General features: G+C 40.1%; 1 protein-coding gene across 2 annotated transcripts; it reads left to right on the plus strand.

The window, feature by feature from the left end:
- pax1a (paired box 1a) lies at positions 1-4,835 on the plus strand. Of its 2 annotated transcripts, none has more exons than XM_076978887.1 (5): positions 1-413; positions 861-1,490; positions 2,318-2,451; positions 2,652-2,852; positions 4,178-4,835. In XM_076978887.1, exons 1-5 carry the CDS (start codon positions 410-412, stop codon positions 4,202-4,204), a joined length of 996 nt encoding a protein of 331 aa, XP_076835002.1. In that variant the 5' UTR covers positions 1-409; the 3' UTR covers positions 4,205-4,835. The 2 variants fall into 2 exon arrangements, with proteins under 2 accessions (XP_076835002.1, XP_076835001.1); XM_076978886.1 differs by having other exon boundaries at positions 32-413; positions 2,652-2,862.
- The last annotated feature ends 15,808 nt before the right edge of the window (positions 4,836-20,643 follow it).

Raw genomic sequence — 20,643 nt, forward strand, 5'->3', positions numbered from 1 at the left:
CACGTAGCCGCCTACCTTTCCTCTTTAATCTGAATTAATCTGTCCAGAAAGTTAAATTACGCATACCGGATGGCTCGTGTGCAGAACAGCCTATCCGAATTCGCAAGGACCAATGAAATCGACCCACCGCTCAGAGCGTAACTAGAGATATTGACGTGGAGGACGCGTCAAATTAATTCGAGCTAACTTCAGCCTACGGGATCAGACAAATTCGTCTTTAACGAATGAGGAGCCGTCGTGCCACTTCCTTTAAAGGAATTCTACAATTTTTTGCTTCTGTTGGAATAGAGAAGCGGTCTTCGGATATTTCTAATCAACTTTTTTTGGTTCTTCACACTGCCGCGGAGACAGCGCGTTCAGCCATTGAAGGAGAACTATTTCAAGCAAAGCATCACAAAACCACGGGCAAATGGGTGAGCCCGCGTTCACGTCTGCATGCTTCAGTGGCGAAGGGATGATAGAAGCAGGACATGTTGAACTTGCCTGCATTACGCCAGAAATAACCGTAAAGCCAACGTCGAATATCGGTCGGAGGTCTTTTAAAAGATATACGCAAGTAACCAATTAAATATAGATAGACGTTCGTCTTTTGCACGACTGTTGGAGGTAACGGAACGCAAACTGCAGTCATTTGTAAACAAAAAAATAGTGTTCGAAAATAATTGCAGTATATGCATCATAATGTCACGTTTAGGTAATATAAGATCTTACCTAGCCGTATAACTTTAGCAAAGTAAGTGAATTTGCACATCGGATCGCCATTTTCATTTAGCCTGTCATTCGATGAGCTGATTGTTGAACTCGTATTTCATTCACTATTTTACTTCTGTAATCCAAGTTTGATGTGTTTTCTTCTGCAGAGCAAACGTATGGGGAGGTGAACCAGTTAGGAGGGGTTTTTGTCAACGGACGACCTCTACCCAACGCTATACGACTACGAATAGTGGAGTTGGCACAGCTTGGGATCCGACCTTGTGACATTAGCAGACAACTTCGTGTTTCCCATGGGTGCGTGAGCAAAATACTGGCGAGGTACAACGAAACCGGGTCTATATTGCCCGGTGCTATTGGGGGCAGCAAACCGAGAGTCACGACACCGAACGTGGTGAAGAGTATACGGGAATACAAACAAGGAGACCCCGGGATTTTCGCATGGGAGATCCGGGACCGACTTCTAGCAGATGGAGTATGTGACAAATACAACGTGCCCTCCGTCAGCTCCATCAGCAGGATTTTACGGAACAAAATAGGAAATCTTTCCCAACCTACGCAGTATGAAGGTGGCAAACAAACTCAACCACAACCAAGCATTTCTTATAACCATTTATACCCGTACTCGTATCCTAATGCAATGTCCCCTACTGGGACCAAAATGAGCAGTCCTCCAGGCGTCCCCGTCGCCGGTGGACACGTGAGCATACCCCGCGGCTGGCCGTCAGCCCACACGGTCAGCAACATATTGGGCATTCGAGCCTTCATGGACCCCACAGGTGAGACCGGATGACATTATACGTTGTTTTGAAGAATTTGTAAATTTGCTGAATGTGAACCTACTGTAGTAACCTCGTGAGGCCTAGGCTATGTTATTTACTCGGTGTAGTCTTCAAAATGTTAATATATATACACTATGCATAATAATGTATAGTAATAGTTTAAATTAGCCAATAAAAAATGTACTGATTTAATGGCAAAATCGAAGAAGGTAAAATAGCTACTGAAGTTGTTAAAGATACGACTCTGTTAAGTTAGCCTCGTGGCCTGTCCATACAGGCCTGTGTTTTTAGGATACACTCCAACGAAACAGTAAGCACGACTTAATAGTTTTTAATATCCTTCAAAATAAATATATGGGCACGTTTCTATCATATTGCTGCTGTGCAATTAATAAAGACAATCCGATTAGCATACACAGAGAACACAAAAGTCAAGATATGTGCATTAGTCGGAGAAATATGAGAAGCGTATTGTTTTCTTATAATTTCTTAAATGATTTACAGATTTCTGGCGTGCAAGTACTTGGACTAATAATGGCGTTTACATTTTACATATATATATATATATTTGTAATTCATGGTAAACGTAATAATTAAAATAAATATATTATAATTATTTCCTTTCATTACGTACTATAGAATAAATAAAAAACTGAGGATTCAACATTTGTTTAAAATCTTAATTAAAATAATTATAACATCATTAAAGAGTTAAAATCCTAATATTCTAATATTTTTGTGCGACCTTTCCTTATGCGTTTCCTATGAAGTGCTAAAGCAAGCGTGCAGAGGTGGTGGATGTGAAGTGTTTGTTTTCTGCTCAGCTGTCGCCGGTGCCGAAGGGTACGCGCCCAAACTGGAGGACTGGACTAGCGTCAACAGAGCCGCGTTTCCGTCTGCGCACGCAGTCAACGGACTAGATAAATCGTCGTTAGATGCGGACATAAAGTACCCTCAGGTAAACCACGTTCTGATGCAAAACTACAACTGATAGTGCACATTACGGACAGTTTCTTTGCTAGTCGTTATCTCATGATTTTAGGGTAATTGAATAATCAGTATTGTAATGATGCACGTTAAGATACATATCTAAATGCGTGCATGTCTGTGTCTGTGTGGGTGCGTGTGTTTGTGTGTGTTATCCTCTTCTTTTCGTAGCCTTCATCTACTCTTTCTAGTTACGTTCCGCCATGTGCCTATTCTCCTTCAAATCAGTATGGCGTTTATAGCGGCCCGGCAGGTAGCTACGTAGGCCCCGGGCACCACTGGCAGGCTCAGGGAGCGAGCCTGTCCCATCCCGCCAGCAGTATGAGCATACATTCGGGAGACCTCCATTCTCCTATGTCCTTCAAGCACACCGTAAGAGATGGTAGGCACAAGTTTGGTTGATATGGTTATGTGGATGACTCTACGCCACATTTATCGTGTTACAGGCTACAGCTGCGTTTATCGACACTAACTTGGACCCCAGCCAAGAAGTGTCATAGTTGATCAGGGATATTTCCTAATTGAGATGATCTTAACACTGCAAAGTGATTTTGGATCCAGAACCGACCGTTTTCAGTCTGTAGACTGGCTGCCTTCATGTTGCTGAAGTTACATGCTACATCTTTTTGCTCAGGGCTTCATTTTGCTATTATAGCGTGATTTTCAAGCAATTTTTTTGTATGAAAATCACTATGGACATGAAACAAATAATTTTATTTTACATTATTATTTTATCTACTACATTCTTTGAAATGCAAAAAAATGTAAAAAAAAACATAACAATTACAAGTAGCAATTTACCACAGCTTTAACTTTATTGATGAATCTAGTGTGCTGGTAGAGAGCGTGTGTGTGAGCTTAGTCTTATTTTACTGTTATGCCAGAGTCTTGAGATGTATGTGCAGATCACGTGGGCTCACATCAAGCACCAAAGATTAATATTAGACTCGCGAGCGTTGGGTTCTTTGTAAGTGCTCCGCCAAGAGTCTGCAGGTTCATGTCGGGTCATCTTTGCTGTGTTTTGAGCTTGTGGAGAAGCATTGAACTAAATGGGGGTGACACAGTGACAACGTTGCTTGTAAATACGTGAACTCAATTTTAGTAATGACAAATAATAATAATTTAGTGAAAATGAATAATTTTGTGGGAGTTCTAGTGAAACACAGAGTATATGTTAGCATGTCTCATAAGTTTCAAAAGTTATGCCTTCTACTAATAAATCAGTTTTATGAATCGCTGAAGTGTCTTTTTTATTCTTTTAGTATTATTATTATTATTATTACTACTACTATTATTTATTATTATTATTATTATTATTATTATTTGCTTATTGGGCTGTTTTACTCTTAAGGCTAATTCACACCTTATCTATATTTATTCATCTGTTTATACTTTGGTCTTATTTTGGGGAAGGAGTATAGTGTTTGTATGGAACAGTAATGCTATATTGCATTTATCTTCTATGTTTTCCCATCAATTTGCATTTGCAATATCATAACCATTATCATATCATATCATTAAAACACTTATCGGGGAACAAAAAAAGAACGTTTTCAAAACAGATGCTTTGTCCGATATCTTATACACTAATCTCAATCGTCCTAACGAAGGTCTATAGATGTGCGGCGTTTGTAACTATGGGAGACGATAGTTACAGCGTGTTTGCTTTCTGAACGCCCCCTCCTTGTTCTTCACAGGAGACAGAAAACCCCCGAGTCCCCTGAGCAAGCAGCAGCACGAGGCACTGAGTAGCATACACGGGCTGGGCCTTCCGACCTCCTCGTCATAGCCCAGGAGACTGTGTCTGTCACGCGCAGAGCGTTGTCTTGTAAGCCTAGCCGCACACTTAGTTGAGCGCATTTCAAGAACTCAAACAGTAAGTTAAAATGCTACTTCTCCTCCCAGTGCGTTGTCCTGCTCATACCTTACCTAGCCTCCTGTAACAGTACATATATTATAATCCGCCATGCAATATTTCTGAAACGAACTGAATGTAACGTCTTACTTTACTCCAAGTGTCCTGATGCCGCGTTGTTTGGTGGTTGGCTGTTTTGTCATATGTTCCGCTGAGCAGGCTACTTGTATGTCTGTGCTATTTATGAAAACGACTGCATTGCAAATGCAAAACTAATTTTGCGAGATTTGGCAGGCTTGCTTTGACGGTAGTGTATTGTTATTGGTTTCATGTCCTCGGCAATAATTTCCAAGTAAAAAAAAAACAAAACAAAACAATTCAGTACCCTAATCATACTTAAATATGTGAACAAAGTAATTGTTATTGTAAATATGACAAATTCTTTAGTTATATATTTTTTATAAATTCATTTGTAAATACGCTGAATAAAGGCATGGTATATGAACACTCATACAGTCTATATTATTTTTGTGTTGGTTGCACTGTAAAGGATTAGCTCAATGTTTTTAGCCCCAATTTCGGGTGTTGAAATGTTGGCCTACTGTTTCCTCATGTGTTATGGACACCATTATTATTATCCTTCCTCCAGGTTGGTGGTATCCCAACAAAAAACACAATTAGCTGCAAAAAAGTGGTGTTATTTATTCCAACTCGAAACGCAATATGTCGTGCGCGAAAGCACGCGGGCGATAAGGCTATTTTGCGCTCCCCTCGAGTGCGCTACCATGCTTAATGGTCCTTAGCAGCGTTTGGCACCTAATGTGATGCTATCGTTGTTTGTACTGGACCAAAGCCACAGCGTCGGTAAAATATCGGATATCGACATGGGGTTGATTGCCTTCATTGATTCTCATAGGCGAGCATTACGCTGGGACCGTATAGATACAATTCTAGACAGGGCTATGCCTTTGTTGGCAAGTTAGTGCAACTTAAAATTATAGGAATGAAAAAGAACAGGCTTAGCAGAAAACCACATTTTTACATTATATGTATGCGATAACAATGCATAATAGCACCAGTAGACTAAATGTGTTTAATGAAAGGAACAGTTCAGTCGTTTTTTGAATATGTGGCCGCGGCCTGCTATTTAGTTTTACTTTATTTCGGGTTACAAAAATGTTTGCGCTAAATCTATTTTTCGTATAACGCACATTTGTTCAGGGCTGAAATAAGATGAGCTCCAGAATGCAAACAATTTAGAACTACGAGCTGCTGAGCGTCCGTGTCAATTATTGTTTGAAATGGCCTGATTTCCAAAGACTTTGGACCACAACATTTGGGAGTTGGAGATGAATCAGGAGTCGGATACATATGCTTGTGCCAAGCGCAATTCCCTTAAAATTGCTAATGTCACTTGAGTTACGCTTCTCGTTGTTAAACGAGAGGCCTCATCTTTATGGCAGCGTGTTGGAAGGATCGCTAGAATATCTTTGCAAATAAATAAATGAGCACCGAACTGTGGAAATTTTTGCATCAATTTTATATTCGTGTTTGTCTGTATTTGGACGATGAGTATGAATATGAGTTAGGCTCAACGAGGAATTGTGGGGAAAATACATAAATCGTGCACGTGCTATGCTGAAAACCAGGCCATATTTTACTTTCTGTTGTCCTATTCCACATCACTTGTTGAACATAAAAAAATTTAGAAGTCTATCTATCTATCTATCTATCTATCTATCTATCTATCTATCTATCTATCTATCTATCTATCTATCTATCCATCCATCCATCCATCCATCCATCCATCCATCCATCCATCCATCCATCGATCTATCTTTCGACCCTCGGAACAAAAAACAAAAAAATGTAACCTTTAAGACATACGTTTTTATGTCTACATGCTTTTAAACAAAGGAATAATATATACAGAGACAATAAAATGTTCTGATGCACCTGCTTATGAGACATGCATACTGGTGAATTTGATAACGTAGAAACATGGCATGTATATTTGGAGGCGTAACATGTATTTGGTTTTTGTATCACATTCCCAACAGACTAAAATACACAGAAATTCTGCTAAATAATCTAAACTGGAGGATTTATACCAAATGCGAAATTTAATTTCCAGTAAATAAAAAAAATTAAAAGACAGTCCTTATCACATGTATCTAGTGTTTTATATTATTATTATTATTATTATTATTATTATTATTATTATTATTATTATTATTATTATTATTATTATTATTATTATTATTGCCTTAATGCCATTTGGATATTCTCTGCAACATGTTACTTAAAATAAAATCAACAGACTTTGTTCAGCTTACAGTATAGAGCTTTACATAGTTAAAGTCGAAATATTCTTAATTCATTATCTATTTCAAAACTAGAATGTACCGTGTAAATGCATTCGACCTGCCGGGCAATTAATAATATTATATGACCGTTTGTGGAGACGACTTTGAATTTGATTCATCCTGATAAGCGACGGGAATCCTGATTTGTGTAAACCACTTTATGTGTTTATAAAACATAGCTATAAACAGTTTGGCAAATAAGTACAAAGGTACAGTAGGGAGCAGCATATGGTGAAAACGGCACTGTTGTTGTATAAGCACTCTCAGTGGCATAGCGCAAATTTCTGGGGCGACACCGCAAGGGGCGGGGTGGAGACTCTTTATAAATGTTATATGTTTATTATTATTTCTTGTTTATGATCCCCTCCTGGGTCAACCCTCTCAGTGCGTGCCATGTATGTCCTTTAATAAAATGTGAACACTCTTTGGTCTACATCTTAGCCTATTTTTTTTATATTGAAACACGTGCACAGGAAAAGGTCCCAGTTTAGCGCCAGGTAGCTTTAGTGATCCTATATTATAAAAAACGTTCAAATCGTTTGGCGTTTAGTGCACAGAAGTGTGCGTTTTATATTGCTAGTTATAAAATACAGAAATATCACTAAACTATTAGTTCAGGTACATCGAAGTGACTTTTCAATGAGTTAGCACAACTACAGTAGGATATTTGAAACTTTAAGTGCCTCTTTGTAAGCTTGAACAGGGTTGTATGCACACAGACAGCCTGTCAAAAGTGATCCCAATATGTGACTGGCGCTCTCTTTTGTACGAACGTGAGGGCTATGATAAAGTAGTATATAAATCAATAAAACATCCATAGTGTGATTTTATTCATTAAGTTCAAACATTACGTAAGCAGTGTTTTCAAAGAAACAGACCTTAATACGTTTTTATGACATAAATTGCGCATGCAATGTCAAACCTGATTTTATATATAGCAGGAGCTGTATTTTATTTTAATCTGCCATGACACGTAAGATGTCCCTCTCTGGAATTTACATTGCATCGCATATATACTTATCATGGCTGGTCAAAAAGGCAATTTAAGCATATCATGTATTTTTTATTTTTTTTTTGCATTTTTTTGATCTTCTGTTACTGTAATATAGAGTGTATTTAAAGTGAAGGGCAGAACTATCGTTCTTGGTTACTGGGGAGGAAGAAGAACTTTTATAAGCAAGTATTGATGTGGCAGCACACATGTTAATGAAGTTCATGTTTGACATTACAGTATATATTACATTAGAGAGCTTGGGTGTGAGATTCCTCAGTATGTCAGGAATGGCCTATATGAAGCCATGGCAGTGACATTTACTGTAAATTAGAAAAGCAAAATATTTAACCTGATAGGTGGTTTCAACTTAAAAACTAACACTTGGTGCATGACAAGTCTCTTGTTATATTCTTTAGTTTAAGGCAATGTACTCCACAGTGGATAACATCATAGGCTGTTTTGGGTTTGTATTATCTTGTAATATTTCATGCAGAAGTCCATTTGTATGGTAGGGTTATGAGGATCGTGACGAGTCACACTGAGAGCACGTCTGCTCAAGGCAACTCCAGACACAGCCTGTTAGCCACACAGATAACAGATCACACCCCTGTTCCGTGGCTCCACACAGAAGCTGCTGACAGTGTCAGGCAAATCAAATAGCAATGCCACAGCAGCACAACCAATCAAATAGTCTTTCAATTATTTCTGCATAATTACATTCTACGTATTAGTACAGTTCTATCACATATGGTTCTGTTGATATCACGGAAATATCAAGGTGATTTGACTTGATTTTGTTTGTATGCTAAATGTGTAAAGTCCTTTGTTTATGTGTTTTACAGGGAGATCCAAGCTTAAGCTTGGATGTTGGGTTTGATGAATATACAGTCAAGAGGGACTTTAGCATGAAGTCTGTAGGCTTAAAACAAGCATCAAGACAGTGTCTGTGGAAAAAGCCAATCTCTTCAACTTAACTCTAGTTTATTGACCTCACACCTTCAAATGGTTCATTAACAAAAAGTTAGTGAACTCATATAAGGTTACTGTAAATTATATGCTTCTTGTATAGGTCTACTTGAAATATTCCATTGCTATGCAAGTTAAGAAGCTTTAGTGAAATACCCAGATAAATGTTGAATTCATAGGGAAATGATAGAATGAATCTTTTACACTTGTTTGTATTTTGCACCACAGATCTGTAAAAGGGCAAGTTGCAAAAATGGAAATGATAAAATTTGTGAAACATTGGTCTTTAAAGCCATCAACTGTAAAACTGTAAACACAAACGTTTAGCAAAACTGAAAAGTCAATTTAAAGATTAGGAATAGCCGTTGTAAACTCAATGAAAGCCTCAGTACAGCCATTATACCTTGAATAGTTGTTAATGCTGCTGTGATGCACAAGGCAAACAGTGCATGTTTCAGGTTGTGGATGCGTTCGTCATTCCCCTGTAGCTGGTAGGCACGGCTGTGCAAGAAAGAATGTAGTTAAACAAGAATAGCACATGGGGAAGCAATCTAATACAATACAGTACTAAACAGAGTGAGTGTTAGTCAACCAAGTTTCCTGTGGGTATTCATTTTTCATTGAGAGAAAGATTTATGCCCCCACCCTGGTTTGCTTCTGCACACACCCAATATGTGGCAAAGTGGCACACGTTCATAGTAATTACAAATCATGGAAGTCAGATTCAGTGATGCATCACATTTGAGCTGCTGTTGTACATCACATTTGAGCTGCTGTTACATCACATTTGAACTGCTGTAGTGCATCCCGTTTCAGCTGTTGTACATCATGTTTGAGCTGCTGTAGTCAGAGGCGGTCTTTGCATAGAGGCATTGCCCCCTGTAGGGGCCCCCTGACTGGCTAACTTATTTCTTGCATATTAATGTTGATGGGCCCCCTAGCTAAATTTGCATTGAGCCCTCAAATTGCTAAGTCCGCCACTGACTGTAGTGCATCCCGTTTGAGCTGTTGTACATTATGTTTGAGTTGCTGTCATGCATCACTTTCGAGCTGTTGTGGGGCATCACATTTGAGCTGCTGCTGTACATCACATTTGAGCTGCTGTTACATCACATTTGAGCTGCTGTGATGCATCGCATTTGAGCTGCTGTGTTACATCACATTTGAGCTGCTGTGATGCATAACATTTGAGCTGTGCGAGCCCCAGTCAGGCCTTACACCATCGCAGCGCCTTCATGTAAAGTGGAGCAAGCATATGAACTCTGGACCATCGTCACACTTCTGGTAGTCAGAATGAATGAAGTACAAAAGTCTGAAATGCCACTCAGACATAACTTTACTTTGGTTAGTACAGGGATGTTTTAATTTTTAAGCACCTGGAGACACGGAAATCATCGTACTTTATCTGTCTATTTTTGGTGTTTGCATGAGTGGAGAGTTTTATATGTAAGGATCAGTAAACGTACTGTACATTCCCTGAAGCACAAAGCTCGGCTTTAAAGGCCATTTGGAGCTGCAAGCTTAAACAGATGATGAAACAAAACTCATCTGTTAAGCTAAACAATAGGAAGAGTCGTGTCTTCACAGTGTCGGAAGGGGACACGAGCACTTGTTGCTCTAGAGTTCAATTCGTCACTGTCTCAAGTGTGTAAAGAAAAGTTTGGAATGATTCTTCAGAGACAAGATCTCATCATTTTCTGACAAGCGATTTCCGCATTCGTTTTTCTTTGCTTTTTTGTCGAGGGGAGGGACGTGGTGATGTGTCCTTCTGCTTGATATACTGGCTCTCACACAAGCCCCTTCTTTACCACACTGTTCTAAGTATGTACCACTGCCCTCACTCAATTTGTTATAAAACGCTCTACCAAAATCCCCCATACTTTATAATATTGTTGGGACCAGTGGTATATTTTGCAGTTCTAAAGTAGTATTATGGTCCAGAAAATGAGCACACCACTGCAGGCTGTATCAGCAAGAGAAATGCTGTCGAAGCTTCCTCCTCCTTTAACAAGAGGGCTTTAATTTCCTTTTATAAAAATTAAGGAAAGATATAACCACTAAATGGCACCTCAACCCTACATTAAGCAGTTATAACATTTAAGTTGCTTTTGTGTGTTTTGCTCATACATATCATTAGTAACTAGGTTTTACTCAATATTTTCATCAGTACGATAGCAGTGGTAGTCTATGATGCTAAAATGGACTACCAATGAATTAGTTATTCAGTCTATTAATTATTTGATACCTATTTTAGAACTAATGCAGTGCCGTCTGTGTTGAGGGGTGTACGTGCAACTCTGCTTGGGCACTCTGTAAAGACAGAGGACTGATCTACTCAGGATAATAAGTAGCTCCCTCCCGGGTCTCGACTTGTCATGTCAGCTCACCACATCAACCAGCTACTCTGGAAGCCGACAAGATGCTGACATTTATCTTCTCCAATTAAAATGTGGCATTTCATGTCTTCTTTGCCTTCTTTGCCTCCACCCAGCGGCCTCACACATCGATCTATGAATGGATCTATTTTACATGCAAAGATGTGTCCATGAACATCATACATCCACCAGATCTCTTTCACTGGAGCGCCTGAACTCTTGACTATTACATTCAGATGTCAAAAGCAGCAGAACTCCTGTTTGCATCCAACATTTAGTTGGTTCCTTTTACAACACGGCCTCCAGGGTTTGGTAAACTAGAGTTACACCCATTGTTTCTGTATGATATTAACAGTGAGTATGTAAATATCTATAAATTGTCATGTTTTATGCATCAAACTTCAGGCCCAGATCTTTCCTTGTAGAAAATATGTATGCCACAGAGAGAGAGAGAGAGAGAGAGAGAGAGAGAGAGAGAGAGAGAGAGAGAGAGAGAGAGAGAGAGAGAGAGAGAGAGCGACTAAATGTTTTTGGGTCTATGTCAGAGGCCTTTAATGAAATGATTTCTATGTGTGTGGTGAAGATATCCCGGGAAGGAACAAGACAGTGGGACAAGCAAGATTCCCCCCCTAATTTTCAAAGACTGGTGAATTAATCTTCTGCCTGGACGTCCATCTGTGATTTATTTGAATGTGCTGAAATGTCTTGTGCACTCCACACTGCCTCATACGCGCCTGCCATTACCAGCACCACTGAACTGCGGGATTTCGCCAGCTCTGTCAAGTTAATTTTTGGCCCTGGTTCTTATGAGGTGATAATAGGACCATGACTTCCCCCAGAAATATGTCCTCGTGGTTAGCCACTGTACTGTCTGCTGGTTTGGGGGGAAGGAATGTTTTCAGATATAAATCAGATTTTCTCTACTAACAGATGCACGGCATAGTCTAGGGTGTGAATAAGTGTTTAATTTCATTAAAGTGTTTTGCTTTAATGCTTCAGGATTTTATATTTATAACATATTTATCCAGGATCGTTAAACAACATCGAACATATTCAAACATATGTGTTCCATAAAGTCATATTAAGACATAAGGCATGAAATGGAGTAAAGCTTTTCCAAATTACCCCTAGTGAATGTGGCAGAAAACATATTCCGAGATCAAACTTGAGCACATTCAGGAATGCATTAGCTACTCTACAAAAGTGGCAACTATAAGCTACATGAAAGAATCAACACAGCATGCACAAATGATCTAAACCAACAGCTGGAAGACGTCCAGGTGCTCCAGTTTATTCATTGGCACAGTGTTTTTGGACCAGCTAACTCTTCTGGTTCTGGAAAGGCTTCATGTAGCTGCCATGGCGTGATGATGTGTAGGTGAACCTAACAGGTAAAACACATCCCTGCAGGTTTTGAACTCTAAACTTCACATTTGTCTTTGTCATCCTAACCATCATTCCCCCTGTGTGAGTATACGACTGTTAGGGGGCTTCTACCTGTCAAAGCAGGAAGAGACCAGTTGTGCTGCTTTGGTGCAACTGTGTTGAATGTTTATTGGTATTTCTATGGAGTTGCTTACTTTTAGGAACCGTTATTTCATCTGTGAAGTTTAGCAATGGTTCACCCCATTTTTATTGTTAGTCTTTTGACCATCCTAATGTCTGCCGAAAGGAAGGACAAAGGATTTTTTGAAATGCAGAAGTGTTTCATTTTTGAAGGCATTTAAAGATGGACAATTCTGTTATGCATTAAAAAAACAATATTGAAAAACATCACAGTTCACAATAAAACATTCAAATGAAAATAAAGAAATAATTTAAAAAGAACAAATGTTAAATATGTTATATTAATTTTGTTTTCATATCCATCAAATATGCGCATATTCAATTTGGTGTTCTATATGATTTATCGCATAGCTATTTTTATGTATAATTATGTTTTTTGGATTTTTTTCACCTAATCCTAATCCGTAATTTATTCTTATTAATTTCACACCAATCAGGTAAGTCACCCTGTCACACAACACCTCCCAGTCAGGGAGACTTTTCTCCAAGGTGCATGCAGACATCTTTTAGGGCGGAGCAACACGCTCAGAGGATGGTCCCGTCCACGCCCTCCCAATGAGTGACCTCACTCAGATGGCCAGAGTCTGTACCTGATAGGGCAGAGTGAGGATGATGCCCCTCCTTCCCTTACGACTTTATCCAATCAACTCTCTCAGGCCACTGGCCCTGGATGACTGTGACATTATCAGGGATGGAACACACAATCTCCCGATAACAGAGCGAGAATGGAATCTATAGAGAAAAACAAACTTTTATGACTCCTAATTAGTGACTTAAATTACTCAAAGTATGCCAACAGGACACTGGCAGTGCAACCTTTTATACAGCACATTCCCATGTCATAATAAACATTGCTAAGGACTCATTTGTCACGTCTGTATCCAGGCCTATAGGCAGTATTCGACCAAGCTGAAGCATGCCTAGCTGTTAACCGGTGAAAGAATATCTCAAACAGTGACACCATGTACAGGGAGTCCTGGAATGAGTGTTTTCACAAATGAGCCAATAGACAAAGCAGTACGTTGTGAAAGATGGACAATAGCAGAAAGGCATTCATCATCCCCATGACAGCTAGTCATTCGTCTAACGTCTGCGGTAGTGATAGGGCAAGGACCACAGTGCACCCTCATTTGACCTTTCAAATGCCGTCCGGTCGCTCCAGGCGGCCTCCAAAACCTCAGCATGCGGTTGTATGAGAACACGTAGTCGCCCCTTTTTACGACTCTGTTTCCGCCATGTCGCATCTAGGTGAGCTGTTGAACCATTTCACTGGCACGGAGGCAGCCTGAAAGAACTCTCTAGCTTCGAGTGTCGGCCCGTCGCCCTCTGTCCCTCGAGCTCGCGCACAGATGGCGGTGCGGGTCTTTGAAGAGCGGTAAGCGTAGTCAGCTGTGGAGAAGCGCTCTGACCCTCTTATTCTCCCGAGTCTCATGGCCCAATCTCGCTCTCCATCTCACCACATCCACCCTGCAGCAACCCGAGTGCCTGCTGGTGTAGCGTGATATAAACACAGAGACAAGGGCAAGTCAGGGGACCCAGACCCAATGCGTAGAACTATACCTCTTTAGGTTCAAGCTTTACTAGTATCCTTTGGGTTTGCCACGCTGTGAAAATACATCTTGGTGAGGTGAATTTGTGAGGCTGAGAGACATTTCTAAACAGATTAAGGATTTTTAATTTACTCTGATGTTTGAAATGTATACGTAGCATTTCCTAAATTGCTTTATAATCCCTTCAAGACTGCACAGGACTTTATCTATGAAGAGTGCGAGTTCGCTCACGTTTGGGTGTCTAGCCCAGAGCCGGAGTGGCTAATCGGGAGATTCGGGAGGATTCCTGATGGGCTGGCTCATGTCAATCTCTAGTTTGGGCCGATTGGGAGGGAAAAATAATTTTGGGCCAGATTTGGGGATGAAACTACCAGGCTGAAAAAGGGGCTCACTCCGGCCCTGGTCTAACCTCTTTATGAGACTCCATGAACCACTCCTGTTCACAGTCCTCTGTGCAGCATGGCCAGGAGTTGTATCACAAGAAATATTTTGCCTCTCAGGTCTATACTGCAAAACTGCTGGTTACATCATGTCATAAACAAATGGTAAAGTTATAAAATTTTACTGTAAATACTATTAATGTTACTCTCACATTATGTTCTGGAAGGCCTTGTAAATATTTTTCATTTATTTATTTTTTAAACTTTAAATTAGTTTCTGAATTATTTAGAATGTACAATGTTATATACATGTTATATTTATTAGGCAATGTTATATATTTCTTTGACAAATTTACTACCATTTAAAAAGCAAAGAAACAAAAGCAAAGCTTAATTACATGTGCCTTTGGTTCGGTTTCCTTCAAAGGAGGATGCTTTATTTATAGATGCTTATTTGCTTCTTGATGGTAATGGGGGATGTAATGTGATCCAAGAACAAATACTTGCATTTAAGTAAGGGGACAACATTGCTCGGACCAAACCTGGCCTTTGTGTGGACAATCACCTGATCAGACTATGCAAACAAGACCCAGAACATCCTCTCTCTGGCCTTCCTCTGCCTGTCAAGATCTTTGATGTGTTTAGTCTGAACTATGCAGATCTGTGGTTTGTTCTTTGCTACTTTTAGCTTTAGTACAGCAAACATTATCAACTCTGTATCACTGAACTCTTGAACTAACCCAATAGTTTACATGGTATATTTCATGGTTAGATGACAATGCAAGGGACGCCAAACAAAACCATCGGCTTCGTGGGAAAAAGGAATACGTGGGACCATTCATAGTTCTGGTCACTTTTTATCTTTGACTTGCAAATGTGTCTTCATTCTTTTCCAGGTGAACAAAAGCTATGTGTCAGAGAGCGTGAGGAAGTGCTTTTAAGATCCTCTTATAGTCCACCACTCAGGTGTCTTGTTTTGGTCTCAGAGGGTACTATCAGTTTCCGGCCAACAAAGTTTGCTGGTCCTCAGAGTAAATTCTAAGGCTCCCTTTCAGACCACCTCCACCTCTCTTTTTTTGTTACCCCCAAGAAGCAAAGCAAACAATCCCTGGGGAATGGACCCTGTTTGTTGGTTCAGGGTGTCAGCAGGTGACGACTCCCATTTTATACACCCACAACCCCATTCTGGGCCACCTGTAAAAAGGTAGCACTTGAAGAAGGAATCCAGGATTAATTCAAAACAACATGAACCTACATGAACCAACATCTTACCTATACTGTAGACAGCTTAAGCTTAGTCTGATAAAAGCGTTAGCCTTTTCTGTTCTCTTAAGATGTTCTTTGAAGTCCTGGACTGCTTAATCTGTCTTAGTGCCATTCTACTGGAATACGACCGTACTTCTATGTAGGAAGTGTTTTTGTGGTTCTCTTAAATGCTGCTTGTAAGACAAACACTGTAACATGAAGGAAAGCTGTAAGAGTCACAGCATCTCCAGGTCTTCTACCTCTAGCTCTCTCTTCATCTACCTCATCACCAACGCTGCTCTGGCTATTATTGTCATATGGAAAGAATAGAGAGGTAAGTACTCCTCCTCATGGCCGATGATGATGAGAATAAGGTAAGACGAAGGTCCCTGGTGTCCACGTTGCAGGTGTTTGCTCTTTCGACGAAGAGTTGTAAGAAAGCAGTTTCTCATTAGAAGCTCAAGAGCAGGACAGCCTTCAAGTCTCCTGTATTCATGCGTTGTGCCTCAGACTGTGTAATTTAGGAGCCTAATTTTAGGAGGAGGCAAATCAGATTTTATTCAAAGCAGATCTGAGTCGAATGGAGATTCACCGCACTGTGGCCAGACTTCAAAACCAGATCATTACTCGCTTTTTCATGTCCAGAGTGCTGCAAATCTCCCTCAGAGCAGAGGCAGAAAGATCAGTCATACAAAGTCTTCATGTCAAATTATTCTCACCACATACTGACTGACAGAAATACGGAGACAGTTGAACATACAGCACAGCTGTCCATGGATATGTAATCTATGAAAAATTTGCTATGGAACGGTTTTGAATGATAATAAGTTGTAGTGTGAATGAAACAGAGATAGGTAAAAAAAACTCACTTTATTTAAATAAATCTGAACTTTTTAGAACTTGTTTGTGCATTCAATTACAAAAACAATGGCATTATTACAGTAGGCTACATTCAAGCAGGTAAAGAATGAAAGGTTAGAATCCAGACAATTTTGGAATTTAATAATAATATGGACAAATAACTGAAGCTATCAATAAACATCATGCTAAACAAGCAGCTACACAAATTCTATGTATGAAGATGTCAAACACGGCCATCAACAGAATTTGTGGTAAGATGAAATTTCTCCTGTGTCGTTTCATTTACCGCTTGCAAAAGTTTACAAATGATTGACAGAATGCAGAGCCACTACTTGGAGCAAGGTTACAGGTCTGGATTGATACTCAATTTCCCATAAACCATCTGTGAAGGATTAAGGCCTACTGTTTGAATGGAAAACCTTGGATCTGGGGTCAAGCAGACATGACAATCGGGACAGAGAACTTTCTTAAGTGCCTGAGTTTAAGGTTCTCCGCTATCCACGCAGCAAGGTCAACCGACTCTTTGGTTAGGCAACCTTAAGCTTAGTAATGTGACTCTGCTATTGACAGGTCTCAGAAACCTGTGCTCAGATCAGAGTAAAACAACCAGCCTTTTACAAATAAGTAAAAATTTTAAATCTAACACCAGAGCTGCATTGTTGACATTCAATTTTAATTGCCAGGTCTGTAAAATTCATTAATTATTGTATTATCTAATCACACATGCAAAGTTCCAAAAAATGCTGGTGAGGGCTGTCAATCATTTTGCACTTTCGTCAATAGGAACTAGGTCCAAATCAGCAATATATAATTTTCATTAAAGTTCTAATTATTGATGTTATAATAATGGTTTGAGGAAACGCCTAAGCTTATCATTCAAAATTCAGTATTTAATAATTGTGAGTTTGTTTGCTTCCCTTTAAGTCTATGCATGAATTATAGCAACCCAAGCTGAATGAATCAGGTCCAGTCACCATGAGTATAGAATAGATTCTGGAGGCTGATCTTAACAGTGTTTGTATTTATCATGTGGTAGGTAAGTCAGTGATGAAACGTGACGTGAGTAGATGTGATGCTCACTTAGATAAAGACACCTTTCTGCTTGAAAGCCTAACAAATAAGTTTAAACCATTTTATTTCTCCTTTGGTGAAATTGTGATCCACCGCTGTATAGATGCAACGTGGATACACCACCCCTCACCTTGACTGACCTTTCTTACAGCGATTCTTCGATTTTTTTGACGTGACTCAGTGCTACATCACACACATCTGTGCTGGTTTCTTTGAAAGGCTCCTGTGTGGAGACAGTGGCGTGAGGTGTGGAGGTGAGTCAGATAACAGGTGAAAGGTGGTTGATCCTGCCCTGCCTGCTACCCTTGAAAACTTCCCGCTTGTCCCATTCCTGATAACGATCTTTAATGAATAGTTCTGTGCATTGGGAGTGTTGACTGATAGCAATCATGTCGAGGAGGGTAGGGTTCAGCTCTCAAAAACAAATCGGGCCATTCCATCTTAACCATCTGGACGTCTTCCATAATACCACACACCCACTGATTACTCTTGTAATGGACCTACACTGAAATCAAACTTGGCACCTCTGGAGCATTCTTTTACCCACCCCCCCTAATCTCCGCCCCCTCCCAACAAACCCCGCCCCCCAACCCCCAGCACTCGGTGTGCAAGGTGGCCCTCTGCTGCACTTCTCTTTACGTTCTCTGCGTTCTGATCTCAGGTGGAGATAGAAATTGTTGTGTGTGAGCGTGAGCTGGAATGTGTACATGTGAGCGTGTGTGTATACGTGTGTTTTGTTTATGCAGCATGCATGTGTGGACGTGTGTGTGTGTGTGTGTGTGTGTGTGTGTGTGTGTGTGTGTGTGTGTGTGTGTGTGTGTGTGTGTGTGTGTGTGTGTGTGAGGCAAGCACATAAAATGAGAGCAAGCAAGCCCGGTGGCAACCAGAATCCTGAAAAGCCGTTTCGGCTTGCCTGAAAGGCAAAAGCAATGGCCCCTCCTCTGTAAGGAGGTCTTATCACAGTACACACCAGAGCAGCTGGAGCTAGCTGTCTAGTGTACTGATATAGCAAATGATGTTTTAATAGCCGTTCAGGCAGTTAAGTCTTTCTGTGGCAGCCTGGTCAGTAATTGACATGAAAAGTCTTCGTTCTGATGCCATGCAACCTAACAGCACTCAGTGAGCCAGACTCTTCCGCCGTGTCATCTTGAAAAACGCTTAATCATGTCACCTCAGTTGATTTAACAAGGAGAAGCCGAGTTTGTGGGCAGCTTCACCCCAAGGGAACATGTATGTGGTAATGACACTAATCACCCTTCGACAGGTTTGTGCTGCCATCGTTTCTCACACTGAGAGCAAGATGTCGCTTTAGGCTCCATGTCAGCCATGCGTAATACTGCGAGCTAATTGGATTATGGGCTGACGTGTAATTTTGGTTACTGACATAATTGCGGTATCAGTGAGGAAGTGTTAATAGACACAGCAGCTTGTTTCTGTACAGTTCAGCTTGTCAATTATTACTGTAAGTGCGTACCTTAGAAGCATATGACATGCATGTAAATATCCATTATAATGATATTTTATGTTCATTTACTGAGTGGTGTGTAAAAAGTCTAATGACGGAGAAGTCGAAATCTGCCCCTCAACTGTGTGTACATTGCTACCAATAGACACCGGTTAGCCTAAAGTAAAAAGGTCTAATCCATCAACTTTTTTTGTATTTAAAGTTGCATTATGCTGGTGGGAATGGTTTTAGAAGTAAGAGGAGCTGGTTGACAGAAACCCTTTGCCCAGTGGGACCTGTCTTGACATGCCTCTCATGTCTGAGAAGCTTTTCAGTTCATTAACACCATGTTTTCTATCTGAAAACAGCACTGGCTGCATTTGAATATCCAGGAGTCTGTTCAACTACTGTAGTTTTAACACATAGATGGAAATTGTTAATTAATATCAATGTTCTTTTTGTACGGTGCTTGTCTTTACAACCACGGAACCATGGTGAAATAGCTTACCTAGTAAAAAAAGAAGTTATGTTGTAGTCCTTGTAATGAATTATAGACAGGTTATTATTCAAATATTAAAATATTAATATAAAAATATAATAAACATAGAAAGTGACAGAAAAAAAATCATAAAGTCAACAAAGACAGAGGAAGGTCTTGCACGTTTGATCAAGAGGACATTTGTGATGCAAGTGTGAAGAAGGAAGCTCTAGTCTCTAATCCTCCCTGTGAAAAATGTGACCTGTCCTACCAGGGCAAGGATAGCTTTCTCTCAACGCTGACACAACCCTAAAAGCTTCCTACCTGAATCCTTTAGCCAAATATTGTAAGAGACCCTCTTGATATTCTAGAGCTCTGCTATTTGCCGGGAGATTCCAGGGATTAGAGCATCCCAGTTACTCACTTAGCAAGTGAGAAATGGCTTTCACAGACTTCACCTGCAAATTGTCTTCAAGCAGCACCCTCACAATTAAAAAAAAATCACACTGCCATTGCAAAAAGGATTTTCAAAGGAAGCATGCGTATGAAAATATGGGCATAGTTCAAGGCAACCAAGTTATTAATCAAGGAAACAGAAAGTAACTAGCATTGAACACTGTGACAAGCCTGTAATAAACGACTGCTTACAGAGCTTTGTGTATATTTAAAAATGCCTGCACGCTTTGCTGTATTTATGCCAGCATGCACCCCATATCATCACTTGCTCTTACGGTTTGCCTTTGACGTAGTAGTCCTCCTCCCTCCAGGCTCAACCACAAGCTGTTGATTTCTCCTCGGATAAAGAGTGAATTTCTTAAATGAGGGCACATTGATGGCGTGCAGTGAGTGGAGCTATCTCCATCTACCAGCTCTCCATATGGGTGGTTCACAGTGGCTTGCTGCTCTTAACATGACAAATCCAGTAGAAGCTTTTCTGCTGCTAAGCGCCCAGCCATAGATATATGGCCAATGACTGGACTCATTTGGGCTTTATTTAACTCAGTACAACTGC

The sequence above is a fragment of the Brachyhypopomus gauderio genome, chromosome 17, assembly GCF_052324685.1.
Source record: "Brachyhypopomus gauderio isolate BG-103 chromosome 17, BGAUD_0.2, whole genome shotgun sequence".
Classification (NCBI taxonomy): Eukaryota; Metazoa; Chordata; class Actinopteri; order Gymnotiformes; family Hypopomidae; genus Brachyhypopomus; species Brachyhypopomus gauderio.

Coding starts and splice junctions, on each gene's coding strand:
- pax1a (XM_076978886.1), top strand. Junction 1,491..2,317: donor AGCCTTCATGGACCCCACAG/GTGAGACCGGAT, acceptor TTTTCTGCTCAG/CTGTCGCCGGTGCCGAAGGG. Junction 2,863..4,177: donor CAAGCACACCGTAAGAGATG/GTAGGCACAAGT, acceptor TGTTCTTCACAG/GAGACAGAAAACCCCCGAGT.